This window comes from Raphanus sativus, chromosome 5 (assembly GCF_000801105.2).
Source record: "Raphanus sativus cultivar WK10039 chromosome 5, ASM80110v3, whole genome shotgun sequence".
Classification (NCBI taxonomy): domain Eukaryota; kingdom Viridiplantae; phylum Streptophyta; class Magnoliopsida; order Brassicales; family Brassicaceae; genus Raphanus; species Raphanus sativus.
This window is the reverse complement of record NC_079515.1, coordinates 4,676,999-4,693,861: the sequence shown is the minus strand read 5'-3', so window position 1 is coordinate 4,693,861 and position 16,863 is coordinate 4,676,999. Positions and strand designations below refer to the sequence as shown.

At 40.1% G+C, this 16,863-nt stretch overlaps 4 protein-coding genes across 5 annotated transcripts; all 4 read left to right on the top strand.

The window, feature by feature from the left end:
* The first annotated feature begins 2,860 nt into the window (after positions 1 to 2,860).
* LOC108858012 (uncharacterized) lies at positions 2,861 to 3,313 on the top strand. Its single transcript, XM_018632008.2, has one exon. It carries the CDS (start codon positions 2,861 to 2,863, stop codon positions 3,311 to 3,313), a length of 453 nt encoding a protein of 150 aa, XP_018487510.2.
* Positions 3,314 to 4,684: 1,371 nt separating this feature from the next.
* LOC108860417 (serine/threonine-protein kinase AGC1-5) lies at positions 4,685 to 7,040 on the top strand. Its single transcript, XM_018634301.2, has 2 exons — positions 4,685 to 5,560; positions 6,158 to 7,040. The coding sequence occupies exons 1-2, from the start codon at positions 4,725 to 4,727 to the stop codon at positions 7,038 to 7,040; spliced, it is 1,719 nt and encodes a 572-aa protein (XP_018489803.1). The 5' UTR covers positions 4,685 to 4,724.
* A 973-nt stretch (positions 7,041 to 8,013) lies between these two features.
* On the top strand, positions 8,014 to 11,949 carry LOC108856568 (zinc finger CCCH domain-containing protein 37). The gene is made up of 12 exons (XM_018630400.2): positions 8,014 to 8,507; positions 9,306 to 9,553; positions 9,909 to 9,965; positions 10,048 to 10,119; positions 10,244 to 10,300; positions 10,396 to 10,593; positions 10,771 to 10,808; positions 10,903 to 10,949; positions 11,071 to 11,189; positions 11,279 to 11,332; positions 11,415 to 11,555; positions 11,653 to 11,949. Exons 1-12 carry the CDS (start codon positions 8,108 to 8,110, stop codon positions 11,809 to 11,811), a joined length of 1,590 nt encoding a protein of 529 aa, XP_018485902.2. The 5' UTR covers positions 8,014 to 8,107; the 3' UTR covers positions 11,812 to 11,949.
* Positions 11,950 to 12,615: 666 nt separating this feature from the next.
* LOC108835024 (uncharacterized) lies at positions 12,616 to 16,822 on the top strand. 2 transcript variants are annotated; one of them, XM_057010623.1, is made up of 22 exons: positions 12,616 to 12,771; positions 12,894 to 13,045; positions 13,212 to 13,291; positions 13,366 to 13,452; positions 13,533 to 13,583; positions 13,678 to 13,795; positions 13,879 to 13,935; positions 14,027 to 14,091; positions 14,179 to 14,262; positions 14,360 to 14,410; positions 14,507 to 14,569; positions 14,670 to 14,716; positions 14,846 to 14,915; positions 15,009 to 15,071; positions 15,154 to 15,243; positions 15,325 to 15,363; positions 15,446 to 15,673; positions 15,767 to 15,852; positions 15,948 to 15,996; positions 16,081 to 16,161; positions 16,254 to 16,347; positions 16,436 to 16,822. In XM_057010623.1, the coding sequence occupies exons 2-22, from the start codon at positions 12,928 to 12,930 to the stop codon at positions 16,591 to 16,593; spliced, it is 1,779 nt and encodes a 592-aa protein (XP_056866603.1). In that variant the 5' UTR covers positions 12,616 to 12,771; positions 12,894 to 12,927; the 3' UTR covers positions 16,594 to 16,822. The 2 variants fall into 2 exon arrangements, with proteins under 2 accessions (XP_056866603.1, XP_056866604.1); XM_057010624.1 differs by having other exon boundaries at positions 12,697 to 12,771; positions 12,902 to 13,045.
* The last annotated feature ends 41 nt before the right edge of the window (positions 16,823 to 16,863 follow it).

Here is a 16,863-nt window from a genome sequence, read left to right as displayed (position 1 = left end):
CTTTAGTCCAGTTCTTTGATTTCACAGCTTGCTTAAAAGATGTTGGTACTGTCTCCAAGGAACAGGTAAGAACAGCATCTTTGAAAGAATAGGAAAGGTTATCATAGGTCAGGACAGAAGAAAGAGGATAAAGTGGAGATGAAGAGGAAGAAGAAGTGATATGGGCAATAGTGTGATTTTGTAAAGCAGTATCCATGGAAACGAGGGAACAATGATAATCAGAAAGATAAGTGGGAGCTTTACCTGTTCGTCGAGGCCTAGCAGTGTCCAGTGAGATCACATTTGGTGCAGAAGTCACAGTCTCAGGTACCAAAGGAATACTTGGAACCAATGAGGACGATGCAGGGGAATGATTATGAACATGATTATCAATAGCAACAGGCACAAGCAAAGGCAAGATAGACTTGGTAAACAAACTATCAGGTTGAGAATCAGAAGGAATGCTCTTGTATGGATACTCTAGTTCATGAAAGACAACATTTCGAGAGATGAACACATCATTAGTATCAAGATCAAGAAGCTTATAACCTTTGAGACCTGAAGGGTAACCTAGAAAAACACAAGCAGAAGCTCGAGGAGTGAATTTTGTGCGATCTTTTTGAAGAGTGGAAGCATAACATAAGCAACCAAATGAACGAAGAAAGTCATATTCAGGTTTCTTACCAGTTAGTTTCTCATAAGGAGAAACCTTACCAAGCACCAAAGATGGAGTACGGTTGATCACGAAAACAGCAGCAAGAACACAGTCACTCCAATATTGAATTGGAACACTTGATTGAAACATAAAGGCTCTTGCGACATTTAAAAGGTGTTGGTGCTTACGCTCAACAACAGAATTCTGTTGAGGCGTGTAAGCACAAGAAAACTGATGAACAATACCATATTCACGAATCAAATTTGAGAAAGCCAGTTCAGGAGCATTATCACTGCGAATCATTTTAATATTTGCTTTGTATTGAGTACGAACAAGCTTAACAAAAGAAGGCATGATAAGAGAAACATCACTTTTTGATTTCAACATATAAATCCATGTTACACGAGTATTGTCATCAACAATTGTAAAAAAATATCTATACCCTTCAACAGACTCAGTATTAAAAGGACCCCATATATCTAAATGAATAAGATCAAATGGTTCCTTAGACATATTATTCTGATGAGGAAAAGGAAGTCTACGCTGCTTAGCTAAAGGACACACGGTACAATGAGGAATATTATGTAGAGACGACTTATCTAACGAGAGATCATCAGACATATGTTGTAACTTGGCAGAAGATGGATGCCCAAGGCGATGATGCCAAAGAGAACCATCGACCTTCAAGGATCCACAGAAGTTCACAGCAGGAGAAGTAAAACGTTGATCGAGGATGTACAAATTGTGAATGACAGAACCTCTACCAATCATCAAACCCTGAGTATGCTCCTGAATTTGACAAGAATCAGAATAGAAATGAGCAGAGTGTTTATCATGATGTAACAAACTACTCACACTAATGAGGTTAAAACGGAAAGAAGGAACATGTAAAACATTAGTCAAAATCAAAGAATCAGACAAATGAATGGTTCCAGTATGGGTTATCGGTTCCTTCATTCCATTTGGGAGGGAAACCGTGACTCCTGTAACAAGTGAAACCGAACTGAACAAAGCCAAGTCAGAACAAACATGTGTAGTTGCACCACTATCAATTATCCAAGAACCAATGGGTAAATGGGTTGAAAGAGAAGAAAGGGTTTGATGTTGAAAGGTTAAAGAGAAATTTTCATATCGAAGACTGAGAGAAGGAAAGGGGACAGTACCACTGGAAGATTCAGCAGCTATGAAACCAGTTTCTGTAATAGAAGCATTCACGAGAGATTGAGTAGGTGCATTGTCAGCAATACGAACATGTGACTGCAACTGCTGGATGAGATTCTGCACTTGATCTGGACGAAAAGAACTCAAATCCAAAGCCATTGGAGAAGGAGTCGAGGAAGCAACAGTAACATTAGCAACGCTGTTAGGCTTAGAATACGACTGAGCAGGCTTGGGAGGTTGAATTGATCCAGATTGAGCAGACTTCTGAGAATTGTTGTTGTTGTAGAAACGATGTCCAGGAGGATAGCCATGCAGCTTAAAACACTTCTGAACGATGTGACCAGCAATGCCACAGTGAGTACAGATAGGACGTGGACGTGAACGATAGTTGTTGTTCACAGCTGCACAAGCCGCATTCTCAGAAGAACCAGTATAAACAGCAGACTCAGATTCAGTAGAATTCTGAAAAACAACATTATCAACACGAGTAGTAGGCTTGAGACTCTTCTGTCGTTCGTCTTGAGTAACCATATTGAAGACTTCTTCCATTGAAGGAATAGGCTTCATCATTAGGATATGACGACGAGTAGCTTCAAAAGCTTCATTCAAACCCATCAGAAACTTGGTGACACGGCTTCGTTGCTGCAATTTCTCCCAAGATAAAGCAGCATTGCACTCGCACTTACCACAAGTACACACTGGGAGATCTACATAGTTTTGATACTCTTCCCAAAGTGTAACAAGTTCAGTGTAGTAAGTACTGATATCCATGGAGCCTTGCTGAATCGTGCTTAGACGTTGCTCAATCTCAAACACACGTGGAGCATCGTCTTGCTTAAAACGAATCATCAGATTCTTCCAAATATGCTCAGCACTAGACATGAACAGCAAGCTTTGACCGATCTTTTTCGATACAGAATTCATCAACCAAGTAGATACCATGTCGTTACACCTGGACCAAGCACCAGAATCTTTATGATTAAGAGGAGGTTTCAAGATAGTACCGTCGATGAACCCTAATTTGTTGCGGACGTTCAGCGCCATACGAACAGATCGACGCCAAGCATGAAAGTCAGAACCAGAAACCAAGCGATCAGTAACGAGAGCCAATCCAGCATGATCGGAGTTGTGGAGATAATAGGGATTCTCGTATTGATCAACAAGCGGACGCGAATCAGACGGAGACGCCATCGCCAGAAGAGAAGGAACGAAACAGAATCGAAACAAGATTCCGAAGTAATCTTCAAGGAGAAGCTGAAGAAGAAAGGTGAATCGGAGACGATAAGCAACAAACAGAGTCGACACGAAGTGAATCGGAGCTCGAACGAAAGAAATCGAAGCTCAAAAGGACGCAAATCGGAGAACGACGACGAAGTAGATAACGGTGATAAGATCCAGTACACGAGTGAGGATGACGATGATGAAATCGAGAATCAGAGAAGAGATCGAAGCACTCATGATGTGATTCGAAGCTCAGATTCAAGGAAAAATGGCGGAAGAAAGTTTGTTATGCTCTGATACCATATCAAGATAACGAGAAGAGAGCACGAGAAACTTAAACTGTACTGAATAGATTAATGAAGTCATGTACAAGAGGAGTATTTATACAAGTGTACACGTGTCTCCTAGTATCTATACAAGTATATGAGACACTTATTATACGTAATAGACAAGAAATTAAAAAAATATAGGAAAGACCGAAAGAACAAAGTATGGTAGTCTCTAGCTAAACAAAAACAAAGTATTCACATAGCTTGAAAACTGGCCAACAATATTAGAATGGACTCAAAATTTGTTATGGGCTTTTGTTGATTAGAGCTATAATAGGCCTGACGAAATAAGCCCATATCAACTGTTGGTAAACATATCAAATTTACAAAGCTACAAGCCCAATCCCAAATACAACAACATGTTTCTAAATTCTCCCGTCAGTTTCTTTTCCCGCAACTTCGGTACTTTTGGCTTCTTTTTCTATGACCGTTGCAACGGCGACTTGGACGCCGTCCAGAAGAATATCCACTGGGAAAGATTGCTGGTTGATAAAGTAATTATCTCCATTGGTTAGGGACAGAGAGAGAGGGAGACAAAGAGACAAGAGGACAGACTAATAGATGAAGGAGATGAAGGAGAAGATGAGGAATATGTCTGATGAGTGATGAGTGATGACCAGGCGAGCTTTACTATTACACATTTTAATTATTGTAAACTATATCTTGTTAAGATATGTCAGTGTCAATGAACCATTTTAGGTGATTGGAAAAATGATTAATTTAGACAAGACAGAGAGAGAGAGAGAGAGAGAGAGAGAGAGAGAGAGAGAGATTAGAGACAGGAATTAACGGCAAAAATGATGGGTTGAGAGATGAGAGGCAAAGAACATTTCACTCGCTCCATCTCTTCTGCATCTCCTCATGTCTCTTCCTCTCTCTCTGCTTTCCCAGGTCAAGACACTATTAAGGGAATAAACCAACCTTTTACAAAAGACAAGCCAATCAAAGTCTCCTTCTTCCCTTTTTTTTTTTTCTTTTGGGTTGGAATCTTTAACATATTATTATAACAACTGGTTTTGTTTAGATGATTTTGTGATTCGTATCCTCTGAACTACACTTATGCCACGGACATTTAAACATGGTCTGCATTCTTGATTTCTTGAAACATTTTTCCGTGTTATTATATCTGTTTATGTGACGCATTATAATCTCTCTTACTTTGTATATTGTTCGTTGGTTACTGGTGGCAGTTTCTTCAGTTTGACATGGTTTGATTTCTCCTCAGCTTGTCTTTTAAATCATCAAGTAAGCGTCTGATCATCCCAACACATTATTTTTGTCTGTCTTTTGAATAAGCATCTTCTTAATTTGAATTCCATTGATGTCGCAGGTGAGAGCTACTTTATAAGAGCCAAAAGAATCAACACAAGCCAGGAGACATGGACTTAGCTTCCAATAAGAACACAACAGCTAACTCTAATGATATAGATCCAACCGTAAAACCTAAGTCGCCTAGACCAAACAACATACAAGCCTCTTCATTTTCGCTTAAACTAGGAGACAATGTTCCAAGGAACCCTCATTTTGATCTCAAGAAGATGGATCCTCTCGTCAGACATCAACCCTCAAAGTCTCTTGAACCTCCTTCCTCAGCCAGAGGAACCAACGAGAGTGATAGCTTAGAAGCCAAGAAAAATGCTCTTAAAAATCTTTATTATGATCCCAAGAAGATTGTTCCTTTAACAACACCTGAAACACAATCCCCAAGCGCCAGAGCTCATAACCACCACAGCAAAAACTCTCCAGACAGCAAGAGAGCCCCCAGACAGAATGGAGATTATGGCTATGGTGATAACTCGGTGGGCCCATCAGTTACACCTTTCAAGCCTCACACGGGAGGAGACGTGAGGTGGGAGGCTATCAACTCAGTCACTTCAAGAGGTCCTCAAATAGGTCTAGACAGCTTCAGGCTTCTGAAACGTCTAGGGTATGGGGACATAGGCAGTGTCTATCTCGCTGACCTACAAGGGACCAATGCGGTTTTCGCCATGAAGGTGATGGATAAGGCTTCGTTGATTAGTAGAAATAAGTTGCTTAGGGCTCAGACAGAAAGAGAGATCCTATCTCTGCTTGATCATCCCTTCTTGCCGACGTTATATTCTTACTTCGAGACTGAGAAGTTCTACTGCTTGGTCATGGAGTTCTGCAGCGGGGGGAATCTCCATTCTCTTAGACAGAAGCAGCCCAACAGGCGTTTCACTGAAGAAGCTGCAAGGTGAGACAAAACATACCATCTATTTGGAGTAGTCTTGTGCATGTTATCCGAAACCAGATATTGAACCGAAACCAAACAAAAAAAAAACGAAACCAGACCAAAATTTACAAATACTCATGAACGGTTCCTGTTTCTTTAAACTCAAAAAATCGCACTTGAACCGAAGCAAATCGAAAACCGAATAGATATAATGAAGATATTAGTAAATTTTAAATTTAAAATAACTATATAAAAAATAATTTACAACGAAAATTTTGTTCCAAAAATGAATTGTATATTTTGAGTTTTTGATTTAATTTAGGTTTTTGGTTATTTATCGATATTTTAGTTTTAAACCCAAACCAAATCCAAACCATTTTTTAATTCGATTCTATTTCCGGCTTTATAAAACAAATAGAAACCAAATCAAAACTTGAAACTACCCAAATTAATGCGGTCTAAAATTGTTCAGTTCATAAACGGGTCTTAAACACCCTAATCCAAATACCCGAAACCCGACTAACCTGACCTTGCTCTCTGATCCGTAAACCTGAATACCCAACATTTGGTGTTTGTGGCTTACTTATTGTCTTTTTCTCTGATGAGCTTCTTTGACAGGTTCTACACTTCTGAAGTGTTGTTGGCGTTGGAGTATCTACACATGCTGGGGGTTGTGTACAGAGACTTGAAGCCAGAGAACATCCTAGTCCGTGACGAAGGCCACATAATGCTTTCCGACTTCGACCTCTCCCTCCGTTGCACCTTCAACCCCACACTCGTCAAGTCCACCTCAGTCTGCAGCACTGGAAATGCCATCCTCAACGAAGAGTTCGCCGTCAACGGCTGCATGCATCCCGCAGCCTTCCTCCCACGCCTCCTCCCTTCCAAGAAAACCCGTAAAGCCAAATCCGACTCCGGCCTAGGCGGCCTCTCCATGCCAGAGCTGATGGCAGAGCCAACGGACGTGCGTTCAATGTCCTTTGTGGGTACACACGAGTACCTAGCTCCAGAGATCATACGCGGAGAGGGACACGGGAGTGCTGTGGACTGGTGGACGTTCGGGATCTTCCTATACGAGCTCTTACACGGGATGACACCGTTCAAAGGTCAGGGCAACAGAGCCACGCTACAAAACGTGGTGGGCAAGCCACTGAAGTTCCCTGACACCCCTCACGTGAGCTCGGCGGCGCGTGATCTCATCCGCGGCCTGTTAGCGAAAGATCCTCATAGAAGAATCGCTTACACGAGGGGAGCTACGGAGATAAAGCAGCATCCTTTCTTTGAAGGTGTGAACTGGGCTCTGGTGCGTAGCGCCTCTCCGCCTCATATTCCTGACCCTGTTGACTTGGGACCGTTGACCGCTGCGAGAGGGAAGTCCAAGGGATATGGAGGTGGTGGTGATCAGTATAACTCAGCTAAGCATGATGCTCAGGTTGCTTGTGCTGCTGGTCCCGCCACTCCAACTGATGATACTGCTTATGTAGACTTCGAGTACTTTTAGAACTAATACAAGTAATATACTCTATAACGATATGTTTTTTTATTGTTCATATTCTTTTTTGATGAATACAGATTGTGATTTGTAAAGTGGAAGACAAAGAAGTGTTAGCTTAAAAAGAGATTGAGAATAACATTTGAACCTTTCGTTTAGCTCAAAAATTTACAAAGCTAATGTTTTTTTAGTAAAGTATATATATACAAAATCCTTTCATTTAAATGTTTTTTTAACCGAATCAGTAGCTTTTGAATAACATCAGATTTGATGGTTTATATAAATATGGAAACATTTGTAAAATGAGATCCACAGAAAGCTGTCCGAATGATTCTTTAAAATGTCCCAAGAGACACAACACTCTTGTCGACGACAAAACTGAAGCCATTGCTTCCAAGTTCCTTCCTCTGCAAACAGAGATGCTGAAGGGCTTCGTGTTTCATAACACCAATGCTCAGTCTTCTAAACTTTTCCTCAGAAAGAAGCCAAATGGTCACACGTCCTGTGTTATATATGTTGGGTCCCAAAATGTATCTGAAGTCATCCACAACAAGGTTCCACACCTTGCTCTCTTCTCTTTTCTTTCAGTAATAATAAGTTGTGTTTTGTCTACTTATCTGATATTCTTGCCTGATTTATGAGAAATTAGTCTGTTGTGGCTGCAGCAACTAGCAAGTGAGGGTGTTGAACAAACAAACAAACTAACAAGGAACCAATGCTCAAAGAGTTTAAAAGGCCCGACAAAGCTAAAGGCTTTGCAATCAGACAACAAGATCATCGAGGAAGTTACTCTTCCGTTGAAATACTGAAGCTGAAAGTCAAAGGAGGGAGCTTTGTTCGGTTTCTTTCGTTAGCTTCGGTGTTTTTATTCAGTTATTATGTAATGTAATAAAAAAAAGGTCACAACTTTATTATCCAATGATAAGAAAGATAATTATTAATTTAATAAATAACTAAAAGAGAATCAGTGGAGAGATATGTCAAATCAAATTTAGTTTCGTGGGGTGGGATCTGAGGAGAAAGAAGGGAAGGGAACAACAAACCTCTCTTTAGTCTTTAGGGTTTTCAATCCCAGAATGGCATCACATCGTCACCAATTGTTCACCTACGCCCTCCAACCTTCTCTCGCCGCCGCCTCCACCGTTTCCCCGGCCGCCCCGCCGCAACCGCAACCGCAGCCGCAGCCGAATCTCAATCTCTACGGCTCTTCCGCCGCTGACCGCTACTACCCGGACGCCACGTATCGCTTCCTGTCTCGCGACGGATCCGAATCTCTGACCAACTATCCCTCTTCTTCGTCTTCCTCTATGTACCACTACAATCTTCCCAACGCCGCTACGGCGTCGTCGCATTTGGCTTACCCTCAGCTGATTCAGCAGCAGCAGCAGCAGCAGGAAGCTTGGCCTCCCGGCGTGGAGGCTCCCGCCGCCGCCGCCGTCGAGCCTCTTCCTCCTGGAGTCAAACGCACCTCTGAAGGTTTGTCCTTTCTCCCCCACCACTTACTAATTCTCAGATCTGGCATCGTTTTATTGGTATTTATTGCTTTGGAATCTGCAATTTGAAAGCTTTAAAGTCTTCACCTTTTCCGTTTTCCCCTGCTCTCATCTCGATGGTTCCTTCAATTTGCATCATTAAAAAAAACGTAGCTTTAATTAACAGAGATATATATATATATACAATCATGGTCTTTACCTTACTATTCTAGGATTAGATCTTGATTTTACATTTGCACTAGCTAGAGCGATGCTGGTTTATGTTCCCCTCTGTGTTTTATTTACCCAACAATACTGAAATACAAGTTGAATTGGTTGACCAACGCTTCATGTGTATCGGGACACTACTCAGCTTATAGAAGTTTGAATCATCTCTAGGAAGATGCTCTAGCTATTCATATCCAAATAAATCTCTATAAAACTATATATGACTATCAGTCGTCTTCTTGATTAGTCTTTGTTGCTTTAGAAGTTCCACAAAGACTGTTACTTTTTCTCCCTAAAGTTTATAAAAATTCCAAGTAGATCTCTTTGTGATTGATTGATGACTATGTCTTCTTGCAACTTCCTATGGTTCCCCATAAACTTTTTGGAAATGATTATATGAAAGACATACTTACCGTTAACCTAAGTTAAGATACTATTGAGACTATATTTGCTTTCTGCTCTTTTCTATTATCCTCTGATTTATTTTCAAGATATAAATATACAGCAACATATATATTATATAAATAAGCCTCTTCTCATGTTGTTGTATATTACTGTTTATTATGTAATATAGCGCTCTACTATCCGACCCTCTATGGTGCCCATAATACAATGGGTCAGACGGAAGCTTGGTATACCACAGACTATTTAACCAAGCGCCTTAAGTTGGAGACTACCAGCCATTTGCCTGTCTATCCACAGAGGGCGGGGGAGAAGGATTGTACCCACTATATGCAAACGAGAACTTGTAAATTTGGAGAGGGCTGCAAGTTTGATCATCCTATTTGGGTTCCTGAAGGTGGAATCCCAGATTGGAAAGAGGTGATCGTTTACTATACTATCTAAAGTATTTACATTATAATGATTTTCTTCTCTTTATTTATGCTATCTACTTATATGTTTATACCACGAGAGTTTGTGTCTAGCTACTTTTAAAACTATACGTATACTATTTTTGCTTGGTGTCTAGAGTTGTGCACTTAGTACAATATATCTATATACTGTTTAGGTATCTTGATAGTGACTCAATGCTTCAGTTTCTGTTTCTGCAGCTGTGTTTGTTATTCTTGCATTTCCCTCTGTCAGATCGTTTCTTGACTTGAAAGTGACATTGTCTAGGCATTCCAGGACAATATAATTAATCATTTTTTTTTCTTTTGAATCTCTTTTCATTCAGGCACCAGTTGTTCCAAATGATGAGTACCCTGAGAGACCAGGTGAACCAGACTGTCCGGTAAGCTGTTCTCAAAACTTCTTTCGCTATTTAATTCTGTTTTGCCTTTAGGATCTTACCATCTATGTTTTCACTGCTGCAGTACTATGTGAAAACACAACGCTGCAAATATGGCCTAAGGTGCAAGTTTAATCATCCGAAAACAGCGGCTCCAGTAAGTGTGTTTTCCACTCCGAATTATATTCCTCTGTTTTTGTATGTGACTGCAGACACTTCGAATAAAGATCTTGTGCTTCTAATATGTGCTACTATGATCTTGATGCTCTTCTGTATATCAGGTTGCTGTTGAAAATCCAGATGCATTACCTGAGAGGCCTTCTGAGGCCCCGTGCACTGTAAGATATACACATATAGTAACATAACTTGCCCGTTTTCAAAGATGAATCTAACCCTAATTATTAATTTTACTGATGTTTCTACTCCGCAACAGTTCTACATGAAGACTGGAAAATGTAAATTTGGTTTAACATGCAAGTTCAACCACCCAAAGGATATCCAGCTACCATCATCTAGTCAAGATAATGGTAGTACTGAGGCTGTAACCAGTGATCCTGATGCTATCAACAATCCGCATGTGACATTTGCCCCAGCAGCATATCACAACTCGAAGGGACTACCTGTAAGGCCGGTAATGATTTCAGCTTCAAGTTTCATAAGAATTGACATATTTATCTTATAATCAGAATTGGTGAACTATCTAGTATGAGTATCTAGTTACTATTCTTAGAACCGAGGAAGACTGTTTGCTGACCTGTTCTGTCCACTAAGAATGAAGTTTTTACTAATTAGATTGTAGCTTTTACAGGGTGAAGTAGACTGCCCGTTCTATCTCAAGACGGGAAGGTGAATATCAAATACCAAGTCGTTGTTTACAATCTTGAAAAGAAAAGAAAAAGTGACACTAACGTTTAAATTTGTTTTCCATTTCCACGACCAGCTGCAAGTATGGCGCCACCTGTCGTTACAATCACCCTGAGAGGACTGGTTAGTGAGCGTGTCTCATTTAAATATTTGTGTTCTTAGAATCTTTAATGTAGCACTTACTTTTCTTATAACCTTTCCGCTATCTTCCGTGTGCCTCTTGCTGTTTTGATTTTTGTCACAGCATTCACTCCCCAAGCTACTGGGATAAACTATCCTCTAGTGTCCCCAACCGCTGCGAGTGTAAACCTTGGGTTGATTAACTCAGCTGCCTCCCTCTATCAGACCCTTGCTCAACCCACGGTAAATGTCCTCGTCAATCATGTTGTAAGAAATATTCAAATGCTCCGTCTCAGTTGCAGGAGATTTAATTAAAGTGGAACTTGTTACAGCTAGGAGCGCTTACAGCAACTTATCCCCAAAGGCCTGGACAACCAGAATGTGACGTGAGTATTCTTGTGCTCTTTTTAGGTTGTTGACATGTCAGTTGGACATTTACTAAAACCCCTTACTATCTTTCATATATAGTACTACATGAAGACAGGGGAGTGCAAGTTTGGAGAGAGGTGCAGGTTCCATCACCCAGCAGATAGGTTAAATGCAACAAGCAAACAAGCTCCTCAACAGCCGAATGTAAAGCTGAGTCTTGCAGGGTATCCTAGAAGAGAGGTACCCTACAAAACGTTGATCAGATAGAAATCCACACTGCTTTGCTTGTATCTTGTGTGCTAATCCAATAGAGGAAACAATAAAAAAACTGTTGCAGGGTGCGCAAAACTGCCCGTACTACATGAAGACAGGGACTTGCAAGTATGGGGCAACGTGTAAGTTTGACCATCCTCCTCCAGGTGAAGTTATGGCTAAAACCGCTTCAGAAGCTGATGCTGCTCCTCCTGGTGAAGGAACTGACACGACGACTCAGTGAGTAGGCAGCTATGTGTAAGATAAGATGATAAGCGTGTTGTAATCTTGTTTTACTTGCTATGTTCTCTGCATCTGTTTCTCCTTTCTCAAATCCCTTTTATCATATCCTAAAACCAAAAGAAGAGATTGATTGAGTCTACTTTACTTAGTATCTTCTCTACAATTGGTCAAGCAGTAGAGCTTCTATGTTTATAAAGGCAACTAGTGGGTTCAGTTTCACTATTTCCATTATTATCCTCTCAATGATTCAATACTTGATAAATAATGTGAAAAAACAATAATTCAGCAAACTCCAATCAAATTCCACAATAACATTGAAGAACACTCATAAACGAGATGTATCCAAAACCGTTCATTGTATACATAACAGTGAAATAGAGACGGAGAGAGCAGTCTGGTTGAAAACATGCTTCCTCAGCAAGAAACAAGTCGGTGCCAACTGCTAGTGGATCCAAAGTTTGGGTGTTTGTTAGTTTTTGGTTCTTATCCATTGATGAAGAAGAGGACATCAAACCAAGGCAGAGGAGTTATTATAGACTCTTGTCTCTAGTTTTGATTGAAAACATGTGAATGCCTCTATTAATGACAAAAGAACAAACGATCAAAAGATGTAGCCAGAGAAAAGACTCAAAAAAGTTGGATACCTTTCCCATCTCTTTTTCGAAAACTTTTTGATTGGTTATAAAATTGGACGCACAGTTTTTCAAGACCCTCTTCTGGGCCTATCTTAGCGAAACACTCCCATAGTTTCAACACGGGTGTCTCCATGGTATTGAATGACTCATCAGATGGGTCAAAGCCATGAAATTAAATAAAAATTAAAAATAAAAACACGAACTTTTTATTATTCTTTTTCTTATATTTTGGAGGTTTTAAATAAGAGGGGAGGGTCTCGCAGGTTATAGCTTAAAGCCGCCGCCCCTTGAAAAAAATCCAGTGAGGCTATTGTTTCTTGACGAAGGTAAAATTAGCATTACTTCTTCCCACTTTCTTGTGTGTTTGATTCTTTTACCTGACCATATTCTCTTTCTTAGAAGAGATTGTTTGTCCTCATGCTTACTGTCTCTATGCTTGACGGTTTAGGTGAAGAGTAAGAAGAAACTTAGAGACAAGGAAAATGAAGTATGTTTTGGTGACAGGAGGAGTGGTGAGTGGACTTGGGAAAGGAGTCACTGCAAGTAGCATTGGACTTCTCCTTCAAGCCTGTGGCCTTCGTGTTACTTCCATTAAGATTGGTGAGATTATTTTACATCCATCCATACATCCTGTGTGTGTGTTTTTTTTTGTCTATGATGAGATTGCATGTAACAACAACTAAAGGAGACACCTTTGTGATGTGACCACTTGTATTTGCTACCAAGGATGAAACTTTCTTGACTGTTTTTTACATTGTTTACGCAGATCCTTATCTTAACACTGATGCTGGGACAATGTCTCCGTTTGAGCATGGAGAAGTATTTGTTTTGGATGATGGTGGAGAGGTATGTCAGACTGTTTCCTGTAATAATAAAACTGATGCATTGTGTATGTAGTATCTAACCGGTGAGACATTTAGGTGGACTTGGATCTTGGAAACTATGAGCGATTTCTAGACAGTACTTTGACCCGTGACAACAATTTAACAACCGGAAAGATATACCAGGTATGTCTACTACTGCCTCATTGATCATCTCATGTTAGAACCTGGTCACAAATTTTTTTATTGTCTTGATTTTTTTGCAGGCGGTTATTGATAAGGAAAGGAAAGGGGACTACCTTGGAAGAACTGTACAGGTTCGTCCATACTTGTGCTCTTTAACTTTTATTCTGGTTATATAATCTGAGTGGGTGTTTGAAACTACAAAGCGTTTTTGAATTTTATTTTAAGGTGGTTCCGCATATAACTGATGCAATCCAAGAGTGGATTGAGCGTGTTGCTAATGTTCCCGTGGATGGAAAGGAAGGTCCTCCTGATGTCTGTGTCATTGAACTAGGAGGGACTATAGGTATGTTACTTTTTTTGTTGGCTGATGTTACTGTCTATTTATCAGATGAGTGACTCTTACTGTCTATTTATGTTTCTGTGCAGGTGATATTGAATCTATGCCCTTCATTGAGGCTCTTGGTCAATTCTCCTATAAAGTTGGTAAGCTGTGCTCTAAATTTGTATTAACTATTCGAAATCCACTAAGCTATTGATTATGGACTCTCCATCACCTTCTGTCTTTTGTTCTTAGGGCCTGGCAATTTCTGCATTGTTCATGTTAGCCTTGTTCCTGTTCTCAGTGTTGTTGGTGAACAGGTAATTTTCTGTGGTTTTCATATCTTCAGTGGAGATTCTATTTTTTATTAATTTGTAACAGTTGAGGTATCAACATATGTATTGCAGAAGACAAAGCCAACTCAGCATAGCGTGCGAGGACTCAGAAGCCTTGGTTTAACTCCAAATATCCTTGCATGCCGCAGCACAAAGGTACTGGCCTCTCTAACACTGTTGATTTGCTGTAATGTTAAGGAATAGCTATGGATTTTGGTTTTTTCCATCTTTATCAGTTCTTGTTTTGAAACAGGCGCTTGAAGACAATGTGAAGACGAAACTATCTCAATTTTGCCATGTGCCGGTATTTGTTGTTTGATTTCTTAACCTCTTAAGAGCCGAGAGGTTCTCTCATTGATGTCTAAGTAAACATTCTGTCTGCTTTGGTTTGGTTTCCTAGGAAGAGAATATTGTAACACTTTATGACGTTCCAAATATCTGGCACGTTCCGCTACTTCTAAGAGTAAGTAAAATTTGTGCTTGAATAGTTTCTAACTTTACTTAACGAAATCAAAGGAGCTGATTTTTTTCTTCTTCTTACTCTTTTGGTGTTTTTTTTGTAGGATCAAAAGGCTCATGAAGCAATCTTAAAAGAGTTGAACCTCCTTGGGTTTGTTTCTAGACCATCTTTTCATTATTCCTTGACTATTAAGTGTAATTTTTATCCTGCTCTAGGTTCCACACTTTAGCTTGGCTGTGATGACTTTTTCTCTACTAATTGACATTTGCTTCTTTGCAGCAAAGCTGTAGAGGCTGACGTGACAGAATGGACTGCAAGAACTAAAGTCTATGATACACTACAAGAGCCTGTTAGTCAAATTTTTCTAATTATTTTTTTTCTTGATTCCAGCGTGGCTATATAATGAAACCATGGTTCATTCTCAATGGTCTTCTCTTTTCAGGTTAGAATTGCTATGGTTGGAAAGTACACTGGCCTTACTGATTCTTACCTTTCCGTGTTGAAGGTAACTGGATCTCTTTGTGGTCTTGAATAAACCAAAAAATGTTGTGTGTTCTGAAAAGTGGGCTTTTCATTTTTGTCAACAGGCTCTTTTGCATGCTTCTGTTGCATGTCACAAGAAGCTTGTTGTAGATTGGGTGGCAGCCAGTGACCTTGAAGAGATTACAGCACATGAAGTGAGTCTTTTCTTTGTTTCTCTCTCAGTTGACTACAACTGTATTTAATCTCATGAACCTTTGTACTACTTGCCATTGCAGGCGCCAGATGTCCACAAAGCTGCATGGGATCTTTTGAAGGTAGGTCAATCCTAATAGAGAACTGGACGCCAATTCAGTAAATATATTGGAACTCAGCATTTTGCTTCTTTTTTTTTTTCAGGGTGCTGATGGTATTCTAGTACCAGGAGGTTTTGGTGATAGAGGAGTGCAAGGGAAGATACTAGCTACAAAGTACGCCCGTGAGAATCAAGTCCCTTTCCTTGGCATATGTCTGGGAATGCAGCTGGCTGTTGTTGAATTTGCCCGCTCCATTCTTGGCTTTGAGGATGCAAACAGCACGGAGTTTGAGCCAGAAACGTCAAGCCCTTGCGTCATTTTTATGCCAGAAGTACTAGACAACATATAGCCTTCTCATTTGACTGATTACATGCTTTTCAACTTCTCAAATGTCTTCTTAACCTTGTTCAATCAATTTTTGAAGGGATCCACAACTCATATGGGTGGCACAATGCGCCTAGGTTCAAGGAGGACACACTTTCAGGTTCTTGATTGCAAGTCTGCTAAGTTGTAAGCACCTAACAGCTTCAGAAAATATAATAAGCACATGAAAACTCTTAATGCTTGTTTCCTAAGCGTATATAACTTCTGTTCTCTACTTTTAGGTACGGTAATGCAAAGTTTGTTGATGAGCGACACCGGCACAGATATGAGGTAATGGTTTCTATTCTACATGTTACTTTCTTTGGGCTCTCTCTCCTCAGTCTTTAAAAGTGGAATATATTTTTGTAATGACAGGTAAATCCAGATATGATACAAGAAATTGAGAATGCTGGGCTCTTATTTGTTGGAAAGGATGAGACTGGGCGTCGTATGGAGGTATTAAGCTTGTAGAAACCCTACCTAATGTGTAACTTAGTGACTAGTGAGCGTGGAACAGTATTTCAAAGTTGTGCGTGTGTGGTGTGCAGATTGTGGAATTGCAGAATCATCCATACTTTGTGGGTGTTCAGTTTCATCCAGAGTTTAAGTCCAGACCTGGAAAACCTTCCGCATTGTTTCTAGGTAATTTCTGTCGGTTATATAGCACAACGGTAATGACATGTGTTGATGGTTTTGTGGCTTGCTAAGAGAACACTTTGATACATAACAGGTCTTATAGCAGCAGCTTCTGGGTGTCTAGAAGCAGCTCTGCAAGCAAGTGGCAAGGTGAGCAAAGTTTCAACAACCAGAGTGGCCAATGGAACAGCAACAGGGAAAGTTTACCAGAACGGCAGTGTGTATGGCAATGGAAACGGGTTACATCACTGACTCAAGAAAGGAGAAATTTTACTGCATTTCAAGCTCTCTTCTTTTTCTTTTCTTTTTGGTTTCCCTTTAATCAAAGCCACTGCATGTATATAGCACCTGAGTTTTGTTTCCATGTCTTCGAAGACTTTGTTGTTGGGTTCTTGGGGGATAGACATGGATGTCAAATGTGCTTCATGTTCTTGTGTTGCTTTTGTCTTTTTGATAGCTTAAATAATAAACATCTTTAATCTTTAGTGTTGCATTCCTTTTGTCTCATCTATTACATGTAAT